Source organism: Gadus chalcogrammus, chromosome 18 (genome assembly GCF_026213295.1).
Source record: "Gadus chalcogrammus isolate NIFS_2021 chromosome 18, NIFS_Gcha_1.0, whole genome shotgun sequence".
NCBI lineage: Eukaryota > Metazoa > Chordata > Actinopteri > Gadiformes > Gadidae > Gadus > Gadus chalcogrammus.
Window position 1 is genome coordinate 794878 of NC_079429.1, and position 19467 is coordinate 814344.

At 46.7% G+C, this 19467-nt stretch overlaps 1 protein-coding gene across 1 annotated transcript in view; it reads right to left on the reverse strand.

Annotated features, from left to right (window-relative positions):
- Positions 1-19467, reverse strand: part of rnf213b (ring finger protein 213b) — a 39990-nt gene that overhangs the window by 14376 nt on the left and 6147 nt on the right. Inside the window, exons 10-44 of the mRNA XM_056576358.1 lie at positions 19344-19390; positions 19087-19258; positions 18443-18622; positions 18179-18277; positions 16454-16573; positions 15956-16121; positions 15670-15834; positions 15424-15573; positions 14649-15298; positions 14393-14552; positions 14083-14300; positions 13845-13988; positions 13392-13544; positions 12037-13291; positions 11751-11935; positions 11497-11649; positions 7634-11386; positions 7407-7543; positions 7027-7122; positions 6803-6915; positions 6501-6614; positions 6177-6241; positions 5643-5799; positions 5389-5524; positions 5050-5238; positions 4815-4948; positions 4473-4648; positions 4160-4366; positions 3656-3843; positions 3172-3292; positions 2548-2648; positions 1855-2034; positions 1203-1348; positions 1011-1110; positions 1-81 (exon numbers count right to left, since the gene is read on the reverse strand). The exon at positions 1-81 is cut by the window's left edge and continues 31 nt beyond it. Of these exons, the coding sequence (XP_056432333.1) occupies positions 1-81; positions 1011-1110; positions 1203-1348; positions 1855-2034; positions 2548-2648; positions 3172-3292; positions 3656-3843; positions 4160-4366; positions 4473-4648; positions 4815-4948; positions 5050-5238; positions 5389-5524; positions 5643-5799; positions 6177-6241; positions 6501-6614; positions 6803-6915; positions 7027-7122; positions 7407-7543; positions 7634-11386; positions 11497-11649; positions 11751-11935; positions 12037-13291; positions 13392-13544; positions 13845-13988; positions 14083-14300; positions 14393-14552; positions 14649-15298; positions 15424-15573; positions 15670-15834; positions 15956-16121; positions 16454-16573; positions 18179-18277; positions 18443-18622; positions 19087-19258; positions 19344-19390 (10211 nt within the window). The remainder of the gene's footprint in view (positions 82-1010; positions 1111-1202; positions 1349-1854; positions 2035-2547; positions 2649-3171; positions 3293-3655; positions 3844-4159; positions 4367-4472; positions 4649-4814; positions 4949-5049; positions 5239-5388; positions 5525-5642; positions 5800-6176; positions 6242-6500; positions 6615-6802; positions 6916-7026; positions 7123-7406; positions 7544-7633; positions 11387-11496; positions 11650-11750; positions 11936-12036; positions 13292-13391; positions 13545-13844; positions 13989-14082; positions 14301-14392; positions 14553-14648; positions 15299-15423; positions 15574-15669; positions 15835-15955; positions 16122-16453; positions 16574-18178; positions 18278-18442; positions 18623-19086; positions 19259-19343; positions 19391-19467) is intronic.

Below are 19467 nucleotides of genomic sequence, written 5' to 3' on the forward strand. Positions count from 1 at the left end.
CCGGTGCGGTCTCCTCCTGGCACTATGTTGTCCTCCAGGCTCCTCAGGTACTTCTGGATGTGGCCCTTCACCTGCTTAAAGCTGAGCCAGTCATCCAGCTCGTTAGTGGTTAATTACCGGCCATCCGTGATAATGATGATGATAATACGTATATTAGGAACAGTTCATAATGATTAACGATTCATTAATACTAAAGAATGGATAATGAATAATGAACAATTAATAATAAATTAATGGTTAATTAATACTAAATTGTGAATAGTGAATAGTGATTAATGAATAATGATAATAATAATATTAATACTACTAATAGTAATATTGCACATTATGCAAATGAAAATGAATACAGTTTGTTTATCAGGTCTGTCTTGCAAAAGAGATGCTCAACATCAGTAAAACAAACCTGAACAGATAAAGGTTAAATATAATCCCTTACCACTAATCCCTAACCCATAATCCCTAATCCCTAACCCATAATCCCTAATCCATAATCCCTAACCCCTAATCCCTAACCCATAATCCCCAATCCCTAATCCCTAACCCATAATCCCTAATCCCTAACCCCTAATCCCTAATCCCTAACCCATAATCCCTAATCCCTAACCCATAACCCCTAACCCCTAAACCCTAATATGAGTCCGCCCTAGGGGAGGAGCACCCTGATATGAGTCCGCCCTAGGGGAGCAGCACCCTGATATGAGTCCGCCCTAGGGGAGGAGCACCCTGATATGAGTCCGCCCTAGGGGAGGAGCACCCTGATATGAGTCCGCCCTAGGGGAGGAGCACCCTGATATGAGTCCGCCCTAGAGGAGGAGCACCCTGATATGAGTCCGCCCTAGGGGAGGAGCACCCTGATATGAGTCCGCCCTAGGGGAGGAGCACCCTGATATGAGTCCGCCCTAGGGGAGGAGCACCCTGATATGAGTCCGCCCTAGGGGAGGAGCACCCTGATATGAGTCCGCCCTAGAGGAGGAGCACCCTGATATGAGTCCGCCCTAGGGGAGGAGCACCTGTACTGCAGCAGGAGCTTGGGCAGAACCGAGCGGACCACCGGGCTGTTGTCCACACACTCCAGGAAGGGGGACAGCTGCCGGGTCTTGTACACTTCTCCTGCAGACCACCCGACACATGATGTTCACTACGACGCGTTCACGGTGAATGACGTCATACCAATAACACTGATGATAATAATGTATGCGCACCGTGGGTGGAGATGAGCAGGGAGAACAGCAGCTCCACCACCTCCTCAGAGGGACTCTGGTCCTCAGACAGGCAGAAGCGAGACACCACCTCCAGGAAGAAGGAGGTGCAGGAGGAGCGCACCTCCGCCTGTCTCTGCAGGGCGGTCCTTCAGAGGGGCGGCAGGACGGAGCGCAGGCGGAGCAGAGGCGGAGGTAGGGAAGAGGATCAGGGCCGGGTCTGAGTTCTGACTTTACTCTCAGAATTATGACTTAAAGTCAGAATTATGACTTTAAAGTCAGAATTATGATTTTAAAGCTAGAATTATTTATATTATTTATTATGAATTCCTGAGATTCTGATTATAGTATTCTGACTGAGATTAAAGTCAGATTTCCGACTTTAAAGCCAGAATTCTTAGAATAAGAAATGGCCCTAAACCTCATCCGCAATCTTCCCATATGATAAACATTAGAAATCGTATAATAGTCACAACCCTGATGCTGTTACTATTCTATTCTACCATTGGCTACACAGGATTCCATTCACTCTGTAGTCGGGATTATGAAAATGACAAGTAAAGTCTATTAGCAACTTAAACCTTAAAGAAAATAAAAGTTGATACAGTTGAACAAACCAATACGGTATGCTTTTATAACATGATTCAAAACATACTTGACGTCGTCTGAGACGGTGAGCTGGGGTTGTGGGGGCAAGTCCTTCCTGCACGTGGGGCAGAAGCGTCGGTCGTTCCTGATGCACTCCTGGATGCAGGGCAGGCAGATGAGGTGCTCACAGGGCAGGAGGCACGGGTCCTCCAGCTCGGACAGGCACACAGCGCAGAGCCGTCCGTACCTGGAGCAACAGACAGGATCCGATCACGGTACAGGTGTGCTGATCTCAGACCCAGCCGTGCTTCTGGGTCACAGCAGAACTGCCTTTCAGCTCGTTGCCTGTTTCGTGCAGGAGATATTCTACCGTAGAGAAACTCATGTTCTTGAGCTTTCAGAAGGCTATATCCATAAGGGTATTTCTACAGTGGCCATTGGCCAATCTACACATTATTCATTTGAAACCTTTACAGACACTTTTTCTAAGAACGTCTGTGTCTGGTAGGAGGGTTTAGCTTGTCTTCCCAAAAATAAACGTAACTCCTGCTGGCCTAGTTTGTGTTCACCAATCCCACGCTTCAAGATCCCCGCCTCCAGCACCAAAATTGGTCGAAACAAACAGAAAGTAAGTAAAAGAAAGTGAAACACAGTTTGCCCAGACTTCAACTCGTCTGCTATCAAACTTCAGGTTATGAATCTCAAGTCTTTTTGTTGACTGACGGCCCAATGCGGTGAACGGCGACTGATGTCTGCTTACCTCAGGGTACGGCTGGACGACTCCTCGTTGTAAGAGTTCAGGATGCTAATGAGCTTCTGCAGGACCGCCGCGTTCCAGAGGTCAGGTGACTCCTGCATCAACTGTCACCGGAGAAACCAACCAATCAGCTCGCTGCCAACACCACATGGACCACACGTTTCTTCGAGTCCTATTTTGGCCAACCTAACTCTGCTCTCCTAACGCTGCTGTTTCATTGTGCCTCATTGGCTTTATCCTAAGCCAATCATATTGCTTCTTACATTCCATAATAATTATCTGCCTAATTCATCTTTTCGGATCAATACAAGATGAACCTTAAAATATGACTCAATTATGCTATGAGGCTGTCGATATGTTTCACAGAAGATGATGCATTGAAACGGACCAATAACTGGCAATACGTGGAACAATGAATCAATAATAAAACTAATCATCAAATAGTACCAGTTTTGTTGGCGACCTATGTCAATTCGTGTATCAAATCCCACAGATGTCATGGCACACCCAGTCGTGCCTCAAGGAACCAGTGCTCCTGGGTCATCTATTTGATTTGGGTATTTTGGCGCTAAATACAAGATGAACCTTAAAATATGACTGAGGCTAACGATGTAGCAGTGGCCTTACTCGCTGGAGGAGGTTGCAGTGTTTGAGCGCTAGCTCCTTCAGGATGGCGTCGCCTTTGGCCGCCTCCAACAAAACCCTCTGGATGAAGGCGGCAGTGACCTGCAATCCACACCACGTTGACCTGGGGGGACATGGACGCTTATGGGGGATCCAGCCAACACACACCCGCCGCCCCCGCTGTGTGTGGGGCTACAGGTGCTCAAAACCAGCAGGGAAACCAGTTACAGCCCCAACCTGGGGTTTTGGTAAAGCTGTTGTTTCTCAGAATGTACGTTTACATTTACATTTGGCAGACGCTTTTATCCAAAGTGACTTACAATAAGTAAGAATGCAGTCTTCTGTTGTCTCATTTCCCAAGTGCTTGGATCTTGAGATCATCTTGATCTTGATTTTTTATATATTGTATTTGATATTCTTCTACGGGATGTTATGGACTGCGTTAATAATGAGGCAGAGTCTCGGTAGTGGATGGCCCTCTAGCTACCTCAGTGAGTTCAGGTGCTGCAGACAGCCAGGCCCACAGAGGGCGCTGTAGCTTTGACTGAAGGCTCTCTCGAGGCACGGCTGCAGGAGGTCCACCCGGCGCACCAACACTTTGCACTCTCCCAGCGTGGTCACTGGCAGCAGCCTGGTTTTCTCCACACAGATTCCCAGGGCTAAGACGTCCTCGATCTTAACACCGAAAAAATCGAATGTATGAATATTGATAGATTAATTGCTGAATCAAAGGATTTCTCATTAAGGTGGAAAAGCTCTCGAAGTAATTCATGCTACAAGATGAATTTATATCTCGGTCAAATAATATTTTGGTCAAATACAATTTGTAAGGCTCAAATTAGGTGCATATTTCCTAAGTATATTAAATAATAATTAATTTAAAATAATATATATTATTTATATTTAATTATTAACTTATTTATTATAAATCTTTTTGAAATAATTGCGATTACGGTTGGTTTGCGTTTTATAAAATGGCGACTTTTCCCACCATTTCGGCAGGTTCCCTCTTGGCGGCCAGAAGGTGGACCTCCATGGCGAGCTGATCCTCGACCAGCAGAGTGTGGGACAGAGTGTGCAGTCTGCTGGCATAGTGTTTGGCCCCAGCCATGGCCCAGGCTGGGGAGAGGTGAGACAAAGCCCCAGTAGAGCAGCTCTGGAGCTCAGAGACGCAGCCTGACAGCGCCTTGCTGAACATCTACAGCGGCGTTGGAGAGACCGGGGTTAGTCGAGATACGGAGGTTGGTGAAAACCGCAAGAAGAATAACATGCTTGTGTATTTCGTCGTAAAGATGTCAAAGTACCCTCAGCTCCGCGTTGGTGGTGATCTTCAAGGAGAGCAGCAGGAAATCCTGGAGGAAGCGCTGGCTGAACTCCTCTCGCTCCTGCACAGTCAGCTTCTGGAGGTACCCGCCCAGCCGGCTGTTGTCGAAGGCGCTGACAAACTGCTGAATCCTCGACATGCTGTCGTCGGTGGTCACTGAGACATCGCCACACAGAGGGGGGCGTTGTATTTATCAAATATTTAAAGTTCACCATCTTCTACTTCTTTGCTGAAATGTAGGTTTTTATTCTAGAGTAGCAGACTAATAATAACAACCAACAAATAATGATCTCTGAATCATTCATTAACAATCTCTTCAAACCTGGAATGAATTCAGACTCGTCCCACAAGCTCTGGAGGTAGGACTTGATGAGCCAGCTGAAGGGCGCCGCGCAGGGCTGCTCAACGCCGTCCAACCTGATGGAGCCCTGCACCAACACCTCCCGCTCTAACTTACTGCAGGTGACGAAAAACAAACAGAAACCCTTTGGTTTACTGCAACTCAACCGACCCCTCAACCGACCGCCGCGATGAGGAAGTACCCCCCCTCCGGTTACCTGGATGTCTGAGGAGGCGTTAGGTCGAGGATCTGCGTGTCAGAGAAAATGTCCAACCACAGTCCTGTCAAGCCCGGGCTCAGCTGACCCCCATGGAGCAGGTCCAGGTTGGCCCCCCGGTCCAACAGCTCCACCACGGTGGCCAAGACTGGGCTGACGTGGGACTGCAGACAGCGCCACAGGGTATGGCTGGCAGGTAAGGAAATAACGTTAGCATCTGATCTCGAAAAATACAACACAGAAAATTAGGATTTTGGGCTGCCTGTAAAAACATGACAAAAGAGTGTTTGCTTGAAAGGCAACATTGGGAGGTATGACCGGGAAGATGGGTGTTTTTACCGCAGAGTGCCCCCCTCCTGCAGAGCCTGCCGTTTCTTGGCTTCGGCATTCAGCCACTCTGCCGGAGAGAACTCTGTCTCCTCCTTCAGAGCCAAGGCCCGCGCCAATCTGCCTAGCAACACCTCACGGAACCGAGCTACAAACACAAGTATGATATTTGTCATGATATTGTGCTGTTTTTTTGTAAACCAAAAATACATCACTATGCTTGGTGCCCAAGGGAAACTCTGATGATGGAAGGAACATGGGATTACCGTGAGCGTCGTCTTGGCCGTTCCCCAGGAGGGCGAGGAGTGTGTGGATGCGTTCCCCGCTCCGGGACGCCATCCCACTGGGATCCCTCAACAGACCCAGCGCCTTCTGAACACAAGACCTCACCAGGGCCAGGCTGTGGAGCTGAGCTGCCGGCTCCTGCTCGTCCACAAGGTTACAGGACGTTAAACACACACTGTTAACCCTCGCTGCGGTCAGCGAGGGCAGGGTGGGACAGTAGGTCATGCTGTGCGGGGTGTTGCTCTACTGAAATATCGTTAGCCTCATAGCATTAATTCCTTGGTCTCAACTCTCCAAACGCTGCTGATTCACTGTGCCTGATTTGCTTTATCGTAAGCCAATCAGAGTGCTTTTTTACTATCCATAATCACTATCTGGCTCAGTCCAGTATTTGAGTTGGGCATTTTTTTACCTTAAACACAAGATAAATCCTATGACTTAGGCAATAATGCTACAAGGCTAACGAAATGTACGTATCAAGTATGGCGAGGGGAATGCTGAGAAGCTACAACTACCTTTGGACATCTTTCGTTGTCCTCTTCTGTGTTTTTTGTTGGCTGCTCCATTTCCATTTTTTCTTCTTGGAGATGAAAATGTATCAAATATTTAGGTAAAAATATATAGCTGTTTTCTTGAATATGTCATTTAGATTACATGAATATATATGCAAATTCTAAAAGTTTTTTTACACTCAAATAAATATAAATAATAAATAATAAATAATAAAATAAATAATTAATAAGTAAGGTAATAATTGAGCATTGTGCATTTAATGCCAGAAGGTTGAGGGTGAAGTAAACTGGCTAATGGGGGTGGTGCTGAAGCCGCCGTGTTTGTACCAGAAGCTTGAGGGTGAAGTAGCTTGCTAATAGGAGTGGCACTGAACTCCGACAGGTTCAAGCTCATGTCCTCCATGTCCCTGAGGTCGTCAATATGCACCGAGTGCCAGATTCCTTTGAGGCAAAAAGACATTGAAGGGTAAGGATAAGTCACTAGGCAGCTATCACGACATATCAATGACATTAAATAAGACTAAGACTGGTCCCAGTGTACTGCCGCCCCACATTAAATAGGAGTGATTCTTTGTTAAATTTGTCTCTTTTAGACTGGACCGTCGGGTCATGCCTCCACCGACACTCACCTCCCTGGAAGCCGATGTAGTGAGATCCACTGGGCATCCGTGAGAGCTTGGCGATGAAAACCACCCAACAGGCATGGTGGTCCAGGGACATCAGGTAGTTCATAGTGCAGTACCTGGACAGAGGGACAGGATTACCAGAATGCAGCCGCATTTCTATGTGTGCACGTGAAAATGAAGGCATGTCGGTGATCTGATTGTGGTCCAGAGCCTGGTTTGAGTCCTACTTTGCAGAAGCTATGAGCTCATCGCTGCAGTGCTCCTCAAGATCCATCTGAACGATCAGAACCAGAGCAGAGGGCTCAGGATCTTGCAGGAAGCTCCTGAAACATATAAAGCAGTGTAAGTAGCCTGATATTCTTTACAAAAGAAAATGCAGTGACAATTTGACATTTACATTTATGGCATGTAGCAGCACTTTTATCCAAAGCGACCAAGAGTAAATTTGTCAGAAGAAAGAGAAACAATATATCGCTGTCAGTACAGTAAGGATATTCATAGAACCAATTGCAAAGCACCAGCAATCACTAGGTTAACCCATTCCCCGTATACAACAAAGATAGCCAGGATAAGAAGAGTATCAATAAGAAACGCGGGAGGGATGTACCGTATCTTGCTGGAGAATGAGGCCTCTGTGTCAAACTGGTGAAGGGAGAGCAGCAGGAGTCTGTCCCGCGGCAGGCCAAGGACATTGGCCACTGTCTTTACATCTGATGTGGTTAGCAAGCTGGAGAATGTCGTGACCTGGCACAAAAAGACAGAAACAAGGCAAAGACGTTTTTTGAAAGAACATTAAAAATGGGAAAAATAAAACTGCATCTCTTGGGTAGTTACCTCAAGGAACCTGTTGGACTCTTGTGGCTTTTTCAAATGGTTTTCCAGGAAACCCTGGAGGGAATGATGATGCTGTTGCTGGAAATAACTTTTCCGAAGTCTTTTCTTCTCAATATCTGACAAGGCTGAATGTTTAAGTCTCAGCACAGAGTCTGGGGTGGCGCAGTTCAGCAGAAGACATTTGGCCAATTCCAACACCTCTTCTTCACTGTCAACGGCAGCCTGTGAACTGATTCCAGCCTTTGTTCCTTCTCCAAGCTTTTGTGGAACAGTAATTTCTCCTGAGTTTTCATCCAGTTTCTCCATCGAGACTTTGTCTGTCTTCTTCATGGATTCACTGGTATGCTGTTCTTTGTCAAGCCCTGTATCCATGGCATCATCATCTGCAGTAACTGCATCCTTGTTTGTGTTTGCTTCAGGTAGCTCTTCTCTTTGTTGTCCCACAGAATTGTCCAACAATGTTTGTGGTCTATTTTCCAAGGCTTGCAACAAAGCACTGGCACAGGCGTCATCGTGAAAGCCCACAAATACGTCAGACAGAGTGAAATCTTCTGAGCAATTGCCCAAAAAGTCCTTCACCCATTCCCTAAGTTTCTCCAGGACCCTGCGTTGCCATGCTGTCAGATCCGTACTTCTGCCCACTCTGTGCTTTTCTAGTCGATTGATGAGGGGCACAGGGAACTGTTCATAGACCTTCTTCTGGTCTTCTACTACAATGAGCCTGAAGCTCTTGTGGACACGGCATTTGACTCTGTGTGAGCCGAGGCCAAGATCGACATACTGCTGCTGACTGAGGTAAACATAGTATTGGTTCAAGGCATCGTACAAGCTTTCATAAAGATTCTGCATGTTCAGAAGAATGACTGTGCGCCCGGTTTCCATGCATGTCTTCACTCGGTTCACATTGCGGCAAACCTGGGAGTATTCTTGGTCCTTGGGAAATCCTGAGCCAAACACAATCTCAGGGGGAGTCTGGTCTCCATTTGCAAAGATATGCTGTTGAAGCATATAGAGCGCTGCATTGTTAGTGGTGAGCAAAAGGAGATACCGGTTCTCAAGACCGCTGTTACAAGCCAGATTACTTTTGATCATTTGCAGGGCACTTGGCCTGGGAACTTCAGAAAGGTTTTTAAAGACCTCATTGAAAAAGATGAGAGGGTCAAAACTGTCTGGTTGGCCGCTGAAGTTGTGCAAGATTGCCTCAACTAACTCCTCGTCGTTTGGCTCTTGTTGCGAGCGTTTGACAATTGAAAAAAGCATTTTCACAAGGCTGTAGTAGTCCCTCAGCCCAAAGAACTGATTTTTTGCAGTCTCCTCACAGATCTTCCGAAAGGCCTTCGCTAGAGGTGGGAAGAGGTGCTTGATTTTCAGATTTACCGGATCTGAGGAGGAGCAAATCCCCTTGGCGGTTTCCACAAGTTCTTTCTCACTAGGATCCCATCTGGACACAAATATTCCTCTGTTCATCTTGGCTGGGTCAAGAGCCCAATTTGAGATGCCAACAAATCCAACTTTCATGTATGGATCAGGCCTGTCATTGTCAATGCAACCATCCTCAAGGAGAGGATGAAGAGTCTTCAAGGGCATCTGAGGAGAGTCTTCTGCTAAGCCAATCTCATCCAGCACCACAACAGACACATACTCATCCATGTTTTTATCCTTCTGGAAACGTGCACAGTTCTTGAAGGTCCCGATGATACCCTCAGGACTTGAGTAAGGACTGCATTGGAAGGAGACCATGTGGACCTGTTTGAGCTTCCTGAACAGTTCAACGTGTGAGTTCTGTCCCTGCATGGCATCAGAAACAACTGTCTTAGCCAGGGACTTGGAGCTTCCTGGTTTGCCAACTAGAAACAGTGGGATCTTGAGTTGAATGCAGATCACCATGAGAAACACGTTTTCTTTCAGGGCTGCATTCTTTGCGATTGTTTCCCTTGTCTGTATGTTTTGAAGTAAGAATTCTTGACATTCTGAAATCACTTGCTCTAATGACTCTGCAGAGCGGAGATAACCTGGAAAGTATCTGCAAATGTGGGAGAGGTAAGGTTCAGTGCGCACAAGAGATGGGTAGTAGCAAACCCCAACTGCAAGAACCAAGCAGATCAATGCCCTGTCAAGCATTGGGAGATCCTTTAGGTTTTGGAAGTCATCGCCATGCTCGTAGAACCAGACCAAGACATTCATTGACCTTTCCACATCTCGCAGGCTCACAAAGCTGCACTCGTTTTTTTGCTCCCGCATGTATTGTTGTGAGGCTGCCAGGACATTTGAAATGATGTTCCCACAAACCACTGGCAAATCATGGCTGTCCACTTTTCTTTGGACAATCTGCTTGATGTAGGAAAGTTCAGTGGCATCACTCAACTGACCAAAATCCCACACTAGTGAAGCCATACTTGGAGGCAGAGGATGGACTCTGTACACAAGCTGCCTCAGGGGGACTTTTCCAAGACGGTCTTCTGTTTCATCTGCCTTTACTCTGTAGCCTAAACCTGCACGTTCCAAACGCTTCACCATTTCAGGTGTATGTTTTCGGTATGGATTGCAAGCAGCAATTATTTTCAGGCCACTGTCTGAGTTCAGGGGTTTTCCTTGAACGGTCTTATCACACAGGATTTCCTTGATGGCAAAAATGGCCTCTGTGGTGTTTGCCTCATCAAAGAATAAAATGGTGTCTAGTTTGTTTGTTCTGAAATTCTGCTCAGCGAGAATCTCTGCTTCCCTCACTCTTCGGTAGATCATCTCAGCTGTAGTTCCACCATGAACTTTGACGAGTTTCATGTTTTCGAGCTCTCTTCCCTCCTTCTGCAGATCGCAAAGGAAGCGGACCAGTCGGGTCTTTCCACAGCCGGTCTCTCCCATGATGATGACGGGAATCCCGCTACGAAATCTCATGTGAATAGCCAGCATTTTCCTCACATTGTCTGAGGTAAGTTCATATGTCGGGTCTGGATCAAAATCTTTGTTCCTGTTGAATTTGGTGGCACCAACAACGCGTGATATCCGCTTGATTTTGTCCTGCCGGTCCAGCAGGTCAAAGTCTTCAGTGAGGCAGATATGTTGGCGTTCTAAACCTTCAAAAAGTTTCTTTGTCATCACATCTTTAATTAGCACCTGCTGACTGTGGATGTCGACTGCATCAAATGTGTTTCGGCTCTGACATTTCTTTACGTGAAAGCCAAGGAAAGACATTGAGAAATGGTCGGCATTAAAGAAAATGTATGGATGGGCTTCACGCTCCCAATGCTTGCGTATGGTCAACATGTCATCCTCAGGATGGATGTTTTGATGATCGTTTGAATCCATCGATGGGGAAGCGAAATCCCGTGCCATGAGAATCATGAACTTCACAATAAAATCCTTGAAGCCAAGCAGTTGGTCAGCGAGAAAATCTCGATCACAGAAAATTGAGTTCTCACAATCTTTGAGCTGCACATTAAGGAACCATGAGAAATTTTTCAACTCTGCCCAAGATGGGTCAGGCATTCCACAATAGTCAAGGAAATATCTCAGGCAGTCCTGAGGATTCCCCTTAACTTCCTGGTACTTGAATGGATCCAGGTTTTGTTTGCTGTAGAAGAGCTTTAAAAACTGATAGGGTCTCTGAATCCCTTCACTGACAAACTCTTGTTTGTCCATGAGTGGGTCAAAGTCGTTCATTGTTAACCTGTCCTGGTCAACCAACAAGTTGTGCACCTCCTTAGGAGTTCTGCACTGGATGGTTGGAAGAATGTCAAGAAGTCCAAGTTTCACCTGTGGGAAAATAAAAAAACATATAACACATCACTCCCAGTCAGATATAATGATATAAATATTGGCCACCTTATTGCCCTTTGCCGTAAAATAAGTGTTGATCAATTTACCTCCTTTGAATTCTCCTTTGAAGGTTTGCATGGTTTCAGAACCTCAATCATGAAAAGGTGAGATAAATTCCTTCTCCACACGGTTCCTTGGCTGTCACACAAGCAGCATAAAACCAGCAACTGGAACAGGAACTCTTCCAGGCCAGAGTTCACCTAATAATGTACAATGGAAATAAATATCAAATCGTTGAATATACGTTGTCAAAAAAGGTTCAATTAATTTAATCTTTAGAAAATGTCTGTTATTGACTCACTGCTGCTGTGTCAATGTGAAGCAGAATTGGATCCTGCTCTCTTGTAGATTCTAGTCGGTCTAATAGTGTCTGAACCATTGAGTCGATATCAATTAGCGGTTCAATCAATCTGATTGTGATTTTCTGTGCCGGGGCAGATTTCTGTTGAAAGCTCTGGAACAAACGGTCGACATAAAGGGATTTTCCTGGAAATTAAAAGAAAATAAATGCATTTATTATACATTTTACCTTCTGTGTCCTCTGGAGTGCCGACTACTAATGATCGCTGAAACATGAATATTCTTACCAACTGCAGGGCGTTGAGAGGACACTACCCAAACAGACAGTTTCTCCGGAGAGATCATTGACACGGGACTGTGTTTATTGGTGACGGTGAAGTGGTGGTGGATGTATTTCATGATAGTATCGGCCGTTACAGTCACTCCTGCCTGAACTTTGTGATTACTGAAGAAGGAAGGCACATATCTGTGCTGGTGCACCAGGGGACTGACTATCACCAGCCGATAGTGGACACCGGCACTGCTTTCCAGTCTGTCAAACACCTCTCCAAGGGCCACGCTCACTTCGTAGCCTAACAATCCGGGGTTGACCAGAGAATAAATCCTCTTCTGGCTCATTTTGGAGCCCTGACCCAGAGCACGACGAAGAAAGATCTCCACCTGCTCCTCCGTGGTGGCCTCCCTGCACACCAGCACCTCGTCGGAGGAGGGCAGCGGCTGCTCGGGGCTGTGGGCGTAGAGGGACAGCGTCGTTGGGAACACCTCCGTGGCGGGACAGAGCACCAGGTTGGGTTTCCCCTCCTCGAGGGAACTCGGGATGGTCCTGGAGATGTGCTGCTGGCTCATATCAGACAGGCAGGAAAGGAAGTGTGCAAGTGTGGAGATGTCCAAGTGCTGGTGGAGATGCTGTGGCATGTTTTCCTTGAACTCTCTCCACAGATCCTCCATGCTATTGTTTTTACCATCCTCCCCTTTGCTCAAGGGTGAGCAATCCATGGCCTCAGCATCTTCCACTATCGTGTCATCCTCATCCTCATCCTCTGAGGAAAACTGCATGAAATCATCACCCGAACGCTTGGCGCCTTGCTCAACTGTTTGCCTCAGAGTTGTCCCTGTTGCAGTTTCAAAGGCATTTCTGATATCACCCAGGGTGCACTGGGGCTTTATGGGGGTGAGCAGATGCCATAGCTGTTGAGGAACCGGGCTCTGCCGGTGACACACACTGTGTATCCAGTGGCATAGGTACACCAGCTGCTCTGAAGTGAAGTGGTTCAGCATATGGAAGTCTGAGCGTTTTTCGGTGATGAACAAACACCATTCCTTATGGCAGATCTCCATGGAGCGACCAAGCTGTTGTAGGTTCTCCGTCACCTCCCCGTGGAACTCATTTAGTCGGTCGTCAAATGACAGGAATCTCACTTGGATAGATGGCTGGCGCTCGTGTACGCAGTTGACCGAAGCATTCCATTCCCTGTAGAGCATGTTGCCTGACATTTGCATTTCGAGCAGAATCGAGGCCACTCTTTGAACACCTTCAAAGACCTTCAAAAGGAAAGGGAGGGGGGAAATGGTATGGTTAAAATAATGGATGCCAAACACAATTCTAGAACACAATTCTGTCAAACACTAAAAGTCCTCTGACCTGTGTGAACCTTCTGACTTGGTTCTTTCCGTGTTCTCCTTTGGAGGACATGAGCATGAGTTTGTTTTGCAACTCCAGCAGCTCTTCAAGGCTGTATCTCTTCTGTGCATGGCCCTTGTCCACTCTTACAGACATGAGGTTCTGTAGACATCTCTGAGAAGTATGACAAGCACAATGCATTTAAAACAGCTATGGAAATAGAGAGCTTTGCATCATCATCATTGATGCAAAGTTCGCTGAATTGTCACCCTCACATTTGGCATTCATTATTTACTTGTTTAAATTGCAGATGAACGTACGGATAATTCAGATATGTGTCATTAGGCGTACCTACTTTATAGGTAGGCTGTGGACCTTAGGGATCAACACCAGGACCAATCGGCTTGGAATCAAAAACCCTCAGACCTTCAGAACAGAGTACTACTAAGTACTATCATCTCAATGACAACTCACCTTTTCTGTGTTCTCGTTGGACCATCCAATCTGATAAACTCCTGTTTCATTAATGGAGGAGGCCAGGGCAAGGGAGGACTGCTCCACAGACCCATGGGTCTCCTTCAGTCCCTTCAGCCAGCTCAACAATCGTGTGGAGTCCCTCTGCAAGGCGAACCATTGGCATTAATGTCACTCGGCTCCAGACACTCGGGTCGTTTCAACATTGCCTTCTCAAAAGAAGGAAGAACATTTGTACCAATTTATCCGGTAGTTTCCCGTCTCGTTTCTGGGCGTCCCACACCAGTTGGGCCCAGGTCATGAATTCCTTAAAACCCGCGGTGGGTTTGAGGTTGTAGAGCAGTGGCCCGTAGCCCATCACTGCATCATGGAAGCAGGCCACCTGGTCGATCTCTGTGTCGTTCTCTCCAGCAGATATGGACGCCAGCTCGACAAACACCTTGACATCGCTCATGTCTGTGGTGGGAGCGTGAGACATGCACATGTAACACAGAGACTGGGGTCGTTGAATTGGAATACCGTTGAAAGCGTTCGGTCCTTGTACTCACCCTTTAGGTTCTCCTTGACCCAGGTGACCAGAGTTTGGCTCCTCAAGAACTCATCCAGACACACGGTCTGCTGCTTGGTGACGCTGGAGAGTTGTTGCTTGGCACTGATCAGTTCGGTTGAAAGTGAATCGAGGGTCCTCTGTTTGAACGAGTCTTCTTGCTGTTGTGCAGATAACAAGACATATGAAATCACAAACAAAACAAAGCCCTGAATCATTGCTAAATTAATTCTAAGCAGAGATTTAAGGGGGTTTACCAGTTGGGTGAGATTCTGGATCTCGTGGAAGTCTCCATTGAGCTCCATTTGATCTGCGATCTGCAGCACTGAACTTGCTGCGGCAGCCACCCCGAGGACCTGCCGATAGTCCTGGATCTGAGCGAGTCTCGCCTCCACCCAGTGGTCCTCAGGGGGAGGGTGGTACTCGTGGAGTTCTTGTAATGTCCCAGGTCTCAGCTGGGACATTGCATCAGCCATCAAACTCAGCTCCTGCTTCATCAGCTTCCCGTCTCCATTGTCCCCTGCGTCCACCAGAACCCGGTCGAGACGTTTAAACGTGACGGTGGCGTTGGCGATTTCAACGCCGCGCTGGAAATAATCGTCTAGCAGTGGTCTCCAGATCAGGTCGCAGGCCTGCGATAGGGTGACCGGAACAGACACTGAGCTGCCTGATCGGTTTGCTTCCAGTCTTGCAGCCCGTCTGTCCCAGTATGTGAGAATCAGGTTGCTGTGGTGAAGTGGATGCATTTCTGAGGCCATCTCTAGGATCTCTGGGCTGAGTGAATACCAGAGGAGCTTCCAGTCAGACTCCACCTGGTCTCTCAAACTATTCACCAGCATCAACTCGTTCAGGCATACTGACTGGATGTCTTGTTGATGTTGCTCTTTGAGTGTGAACAACTCAAACACTAGATGAAAACATAACTAAGTTACTGGGGACTCAATATACGATCACAAACCCACCATATGATACAGAAGGGTGTGCAAGTAAATTTAATGGAAATGTAAGATAACAAACTCAGTCATTTATTACCTGTGATTCTTTCTGTGACTTTGTCAAACATCTTTATCAGCGTGTTCACATGCTGTTGTTGGTGATGGAAAAAGGTGAGCTCCTTCTCTCTCTGAGCCAGAATGCTCTCTGCATCAGCTGGAATGGACTCCGAGGTCCCACTCTTTCTATCTGCAGCGGACATCATTGGGAAGGAGTGGTTTGAGATGGGTCCCTTTACACTTGCAGGGAAATTGAGCAGCATGGTATTAGAATAAAGCAACATACAGTAGTTGTAGAGCTTCTTAAACTGGTCTTTGTGCCCCAGGGTCGTCGTCAGATCTCCCAGTGTTACATGCCCTACAATCAGGGAGTCCACCAGTGACGCCATTCGGGCCATGCAGCCACTGACAATCTCCTCAGCGCCATCGTCCAGGGGTAGTGTCTTCCATTCTACAGCGGACCAATTGATGCACACATTGGATCCACACAATGTACGATAAACGATAAACACTGCAAACAAATGCAAAATGGTCAAATTGGCAGTCACAAATACATTTCTATTTGAACATACCTTGAGACAGAATGCAGCTGATGGCGGACTGCGGATCGAGCAGGTGTAGCACAGAGTTGTGCTGAAACCTTGCAGCGGACTCCACTATAATCGAGGAAAGGATGTTGCCGGGGATATCTTTCATTTTAGAATAAAGGGTTTTTATCAGCTGCCCCTCTTTCTCTCTCTGCAGAAATGGAAGGATGAAATAGGTTGGTCAATCCTGAGCCAGAGGGAGGATCACTTACGATTTCAGACTAGTTAGAACCTGTTGACAAAGTCGTATTATAACAACTCCACCATTCCCCATGAATTTATACTTCTGGTGCATCATTGAGCAACCATTGTTAAAGTAATTGAGCTAATGCAGGATTTTCCCAGATAGTTGTCGTTCCGAAACCCTATTGTTGTTCCTTCGATTGGAGAAAGATTGGAAGCTGATTGGATGACTTGTGGCAGCTGGGATAACGTCTGCACTGTTGCACACTCCACAAGCAACACCAGAGCATATATATATACCTGGCAGGTGCTTCGAATGGCGGTCTGACACAGCTCCTGGAAGCAGGTTTGTAAGGTACTGTGGCTGCGCCCCAAGGATAACTCAAGACAACACACAAGGATCCTGTCCTCTTCCTTGGACTGCATGGACACCAAAGGACACAGAAAACAGTAGTGAATGTAGGAGCGAAACAAGAAGAACGTGAGAAAAATAATGTTGTTACAGTAAGTGCCTCACATTCCCTATTCATACACTCAATGATACATCGATCCATACACAGACAGTGATGTGAACCATGCAAGGGAACGGCAGCGCATCAGGAACAGAGAGGGTAAGGTCATTCCTAAGGACACCTCAACAGCTAGGAGCAGCCGCCCACCGGATGACTGCTCTGGCTCTACACTAGCCACTGCTGCTGCTCCATGTGAGTGTGTGTGTGTGTGTGTGTGTGTGTGTGTGTGTGTGTGTGTGTGTGTGTGTGTGTGTGTGTGTGTGTGTGTGTGTGTGTGTGTGTGTGTGTGTGTGTGTGTGTGTGTGTGTGTGTGTGTGTGTGTGTGTGTGTGTGAGCCAGAGCGTCCAAATATCTCGGCCAGTTCTACACGCACTTTCACTAGTGTCTCATTCAGGCAAGCACTAAAGAACATGTTCCCCTGCCTGGATCTCCATCGTCAGCATTAGGGCTGCACGATATGGGCAAAATATGATATCCCGATATTTTTTGGCTGAATGGCGATATACGATATATATCTCGATATTTTCTATAGAGTGGGTTAGATGTTTTTTATGCAAGTCAAAAACCACATGTGAGATGTTGCAAGCACTTATATTAAAACATAGGTCCATATGACTGCAACATGTGATTTTGTATCGTTATTTTGAACAGAATTCAATGAACATGTAAAAAAAAAAAAGGGATGTTTTTCACCTTCTTCACAAAATAATCACCTATGCAAAACAATATAAAGCTGTAGGTTACACACATTAGCTACCATTAAGAGCATTGGCTTCGTCGCATTGTCCTGCGTACTACGGTGAGGGTTTCAGTGCGCCGTAACTTTAATCCCCTGCCCCCTCCCTTCTCCGTTCCATTTGGGAACATGTTTGGTTTCATTTCGCTTGTTTCGTATATTTTAATTAATTAATTAAGAGCGTCACCAGAGGGCGCCCCCAACACATTTGCCGATCGCCGGCCCTGGTTTCGGGGCAGAAGAAGCTGTCGCGGCCGGTGGTGATGCAGCAGCACAGCCACGGAGTTTTACGCATTCCTCATACTGCACTTTGTGCCGCTGCTGTAAATGGTGGAACAGATTTGTCGTGCTTCCACTTTTAGTCGCAACGGTTTTGCTACACTCTCTACAGATGACCTGCAGCTGCTGCTCATCTGTTTTTTTTAAACCCAAACTATTTCCACATTATAGAGCCGTTGTTTCTCCTCTTTGAAACAATTTCGTCTCCCGCCGCCGTCTTGTTTTCTTTACGGGTATCATCCATGCTTGTTGTGTTGTGAGGGGGCGGCGGGGGCGGGAATGAGGCGTCTTTGCACACGGCACGTTCGGAAAGACAGAGTGAGAGGGGGAGGGGTCGCGCTCACAGTCTCCAAGGCAAGCGCTGTAGACGCTTGAGCGGGAAACGGACCATTTTAACGCATATCGATATAAACGATATTGTCAAATCTTGTATCCCCTTGGAAATGATATCGATATATCGTACATAGCCGATATATCCTGCAGCCCTAGTCAGCATACCTGGTTAATCCTGGTCCTCAGGTCCTTCTCCACGGTGGACCTCCACTGGACCAACACTTCCTCATCGGAGCATTCCACCTTCAGCAGGGCATCCCAAATCTAACACGAAATAATCGCCAGAATCACAGAAAATGGTAGGCATTGGGATGGTGGATATCGTAATGATGTACAAGCTATACTACAAGCTATGGAAATTATAACTATGAAAGAAGCAAGGATCCACTGAAATGCTGCCATTATGGATGCTTTGTTTTGTGTGTGTACCTCTATCTCTTTGGGGAAGCTGAGTGCTTTGGACTCCGTGAGAAGAGGTTTGTGGAGCAGGCTATCCCGCCACTCGCTAACATGCTGCTGCACGCGGAGCAGGTCTGTCCTGTATGACCGAGTGACGGGGCCTACATCAGCTTCAACCGTTGGGGCGGGGCCGTCCTCAACCTCCAGGGCCTGGGCGACAACAGAGTGAAACACGGCATACAACAAGAGGCCCATTCAGGTTCCACATTCTGCACTCCGTTTCATCACCCTGCTAGCGTTTGGAACCAAGACAGAACCAAGATGGCCGAGAGGGGAATAAAGCGGTCAGCATACTTCAAAATAAGAAGATTAAATGTTTGTAGTCAAATTTGTTTTATGCTCCATGCAGTTTCAGTTTTGTCACTGAGTATTACATTGGTTACGACCTGTAGAACCTTCATGGAGAACCCGCCTTCTCTGACAAGTCACACACAATGTCTGCATTGACCTCATCTGCAGAGATTTCGGCAGGTTACAAAAAATTGGAGCCGCAAGAAGTGCCCAAATCCCGTAATTGTTTTCGTAAAATTCAACAATCATATTATCCACGTGAGGTTTGCTGACCAATTGGGGCCACAGCTCAGATATAGAAGAGCTATAACAGGTGGACATACCTGTTGTGCAGACGCTTGATGGATCATGGAGGTCAGCTTGAGCACTAGCTGGTAGGAGAGCAGTACAGTCCGGTAGCACGGTACCAGTTTTGCAACTTTGCATGCGTTCTCGACCAAGTCAATGCTACTCAGGAAGATGCTAGTCAGCTTGATGTCTCCTGAATCCATCACCCTATAGGAATTATACAATTAATAAGGATAAGGCTAAATAAGGCGCATGAATTTAAAAAAGTGTTTTCAATTCCTGAAGACATTACCTTTCTGTTTCCATTTTTGTGATGACGTGGGTCAGGACGCTTTGAGCCTGTTGCATAGTGGCAAAAAGTCAGAAATGTATGATACGACATAAACACAAAAGCTGGTAAAGGCAGGGTGCAAATG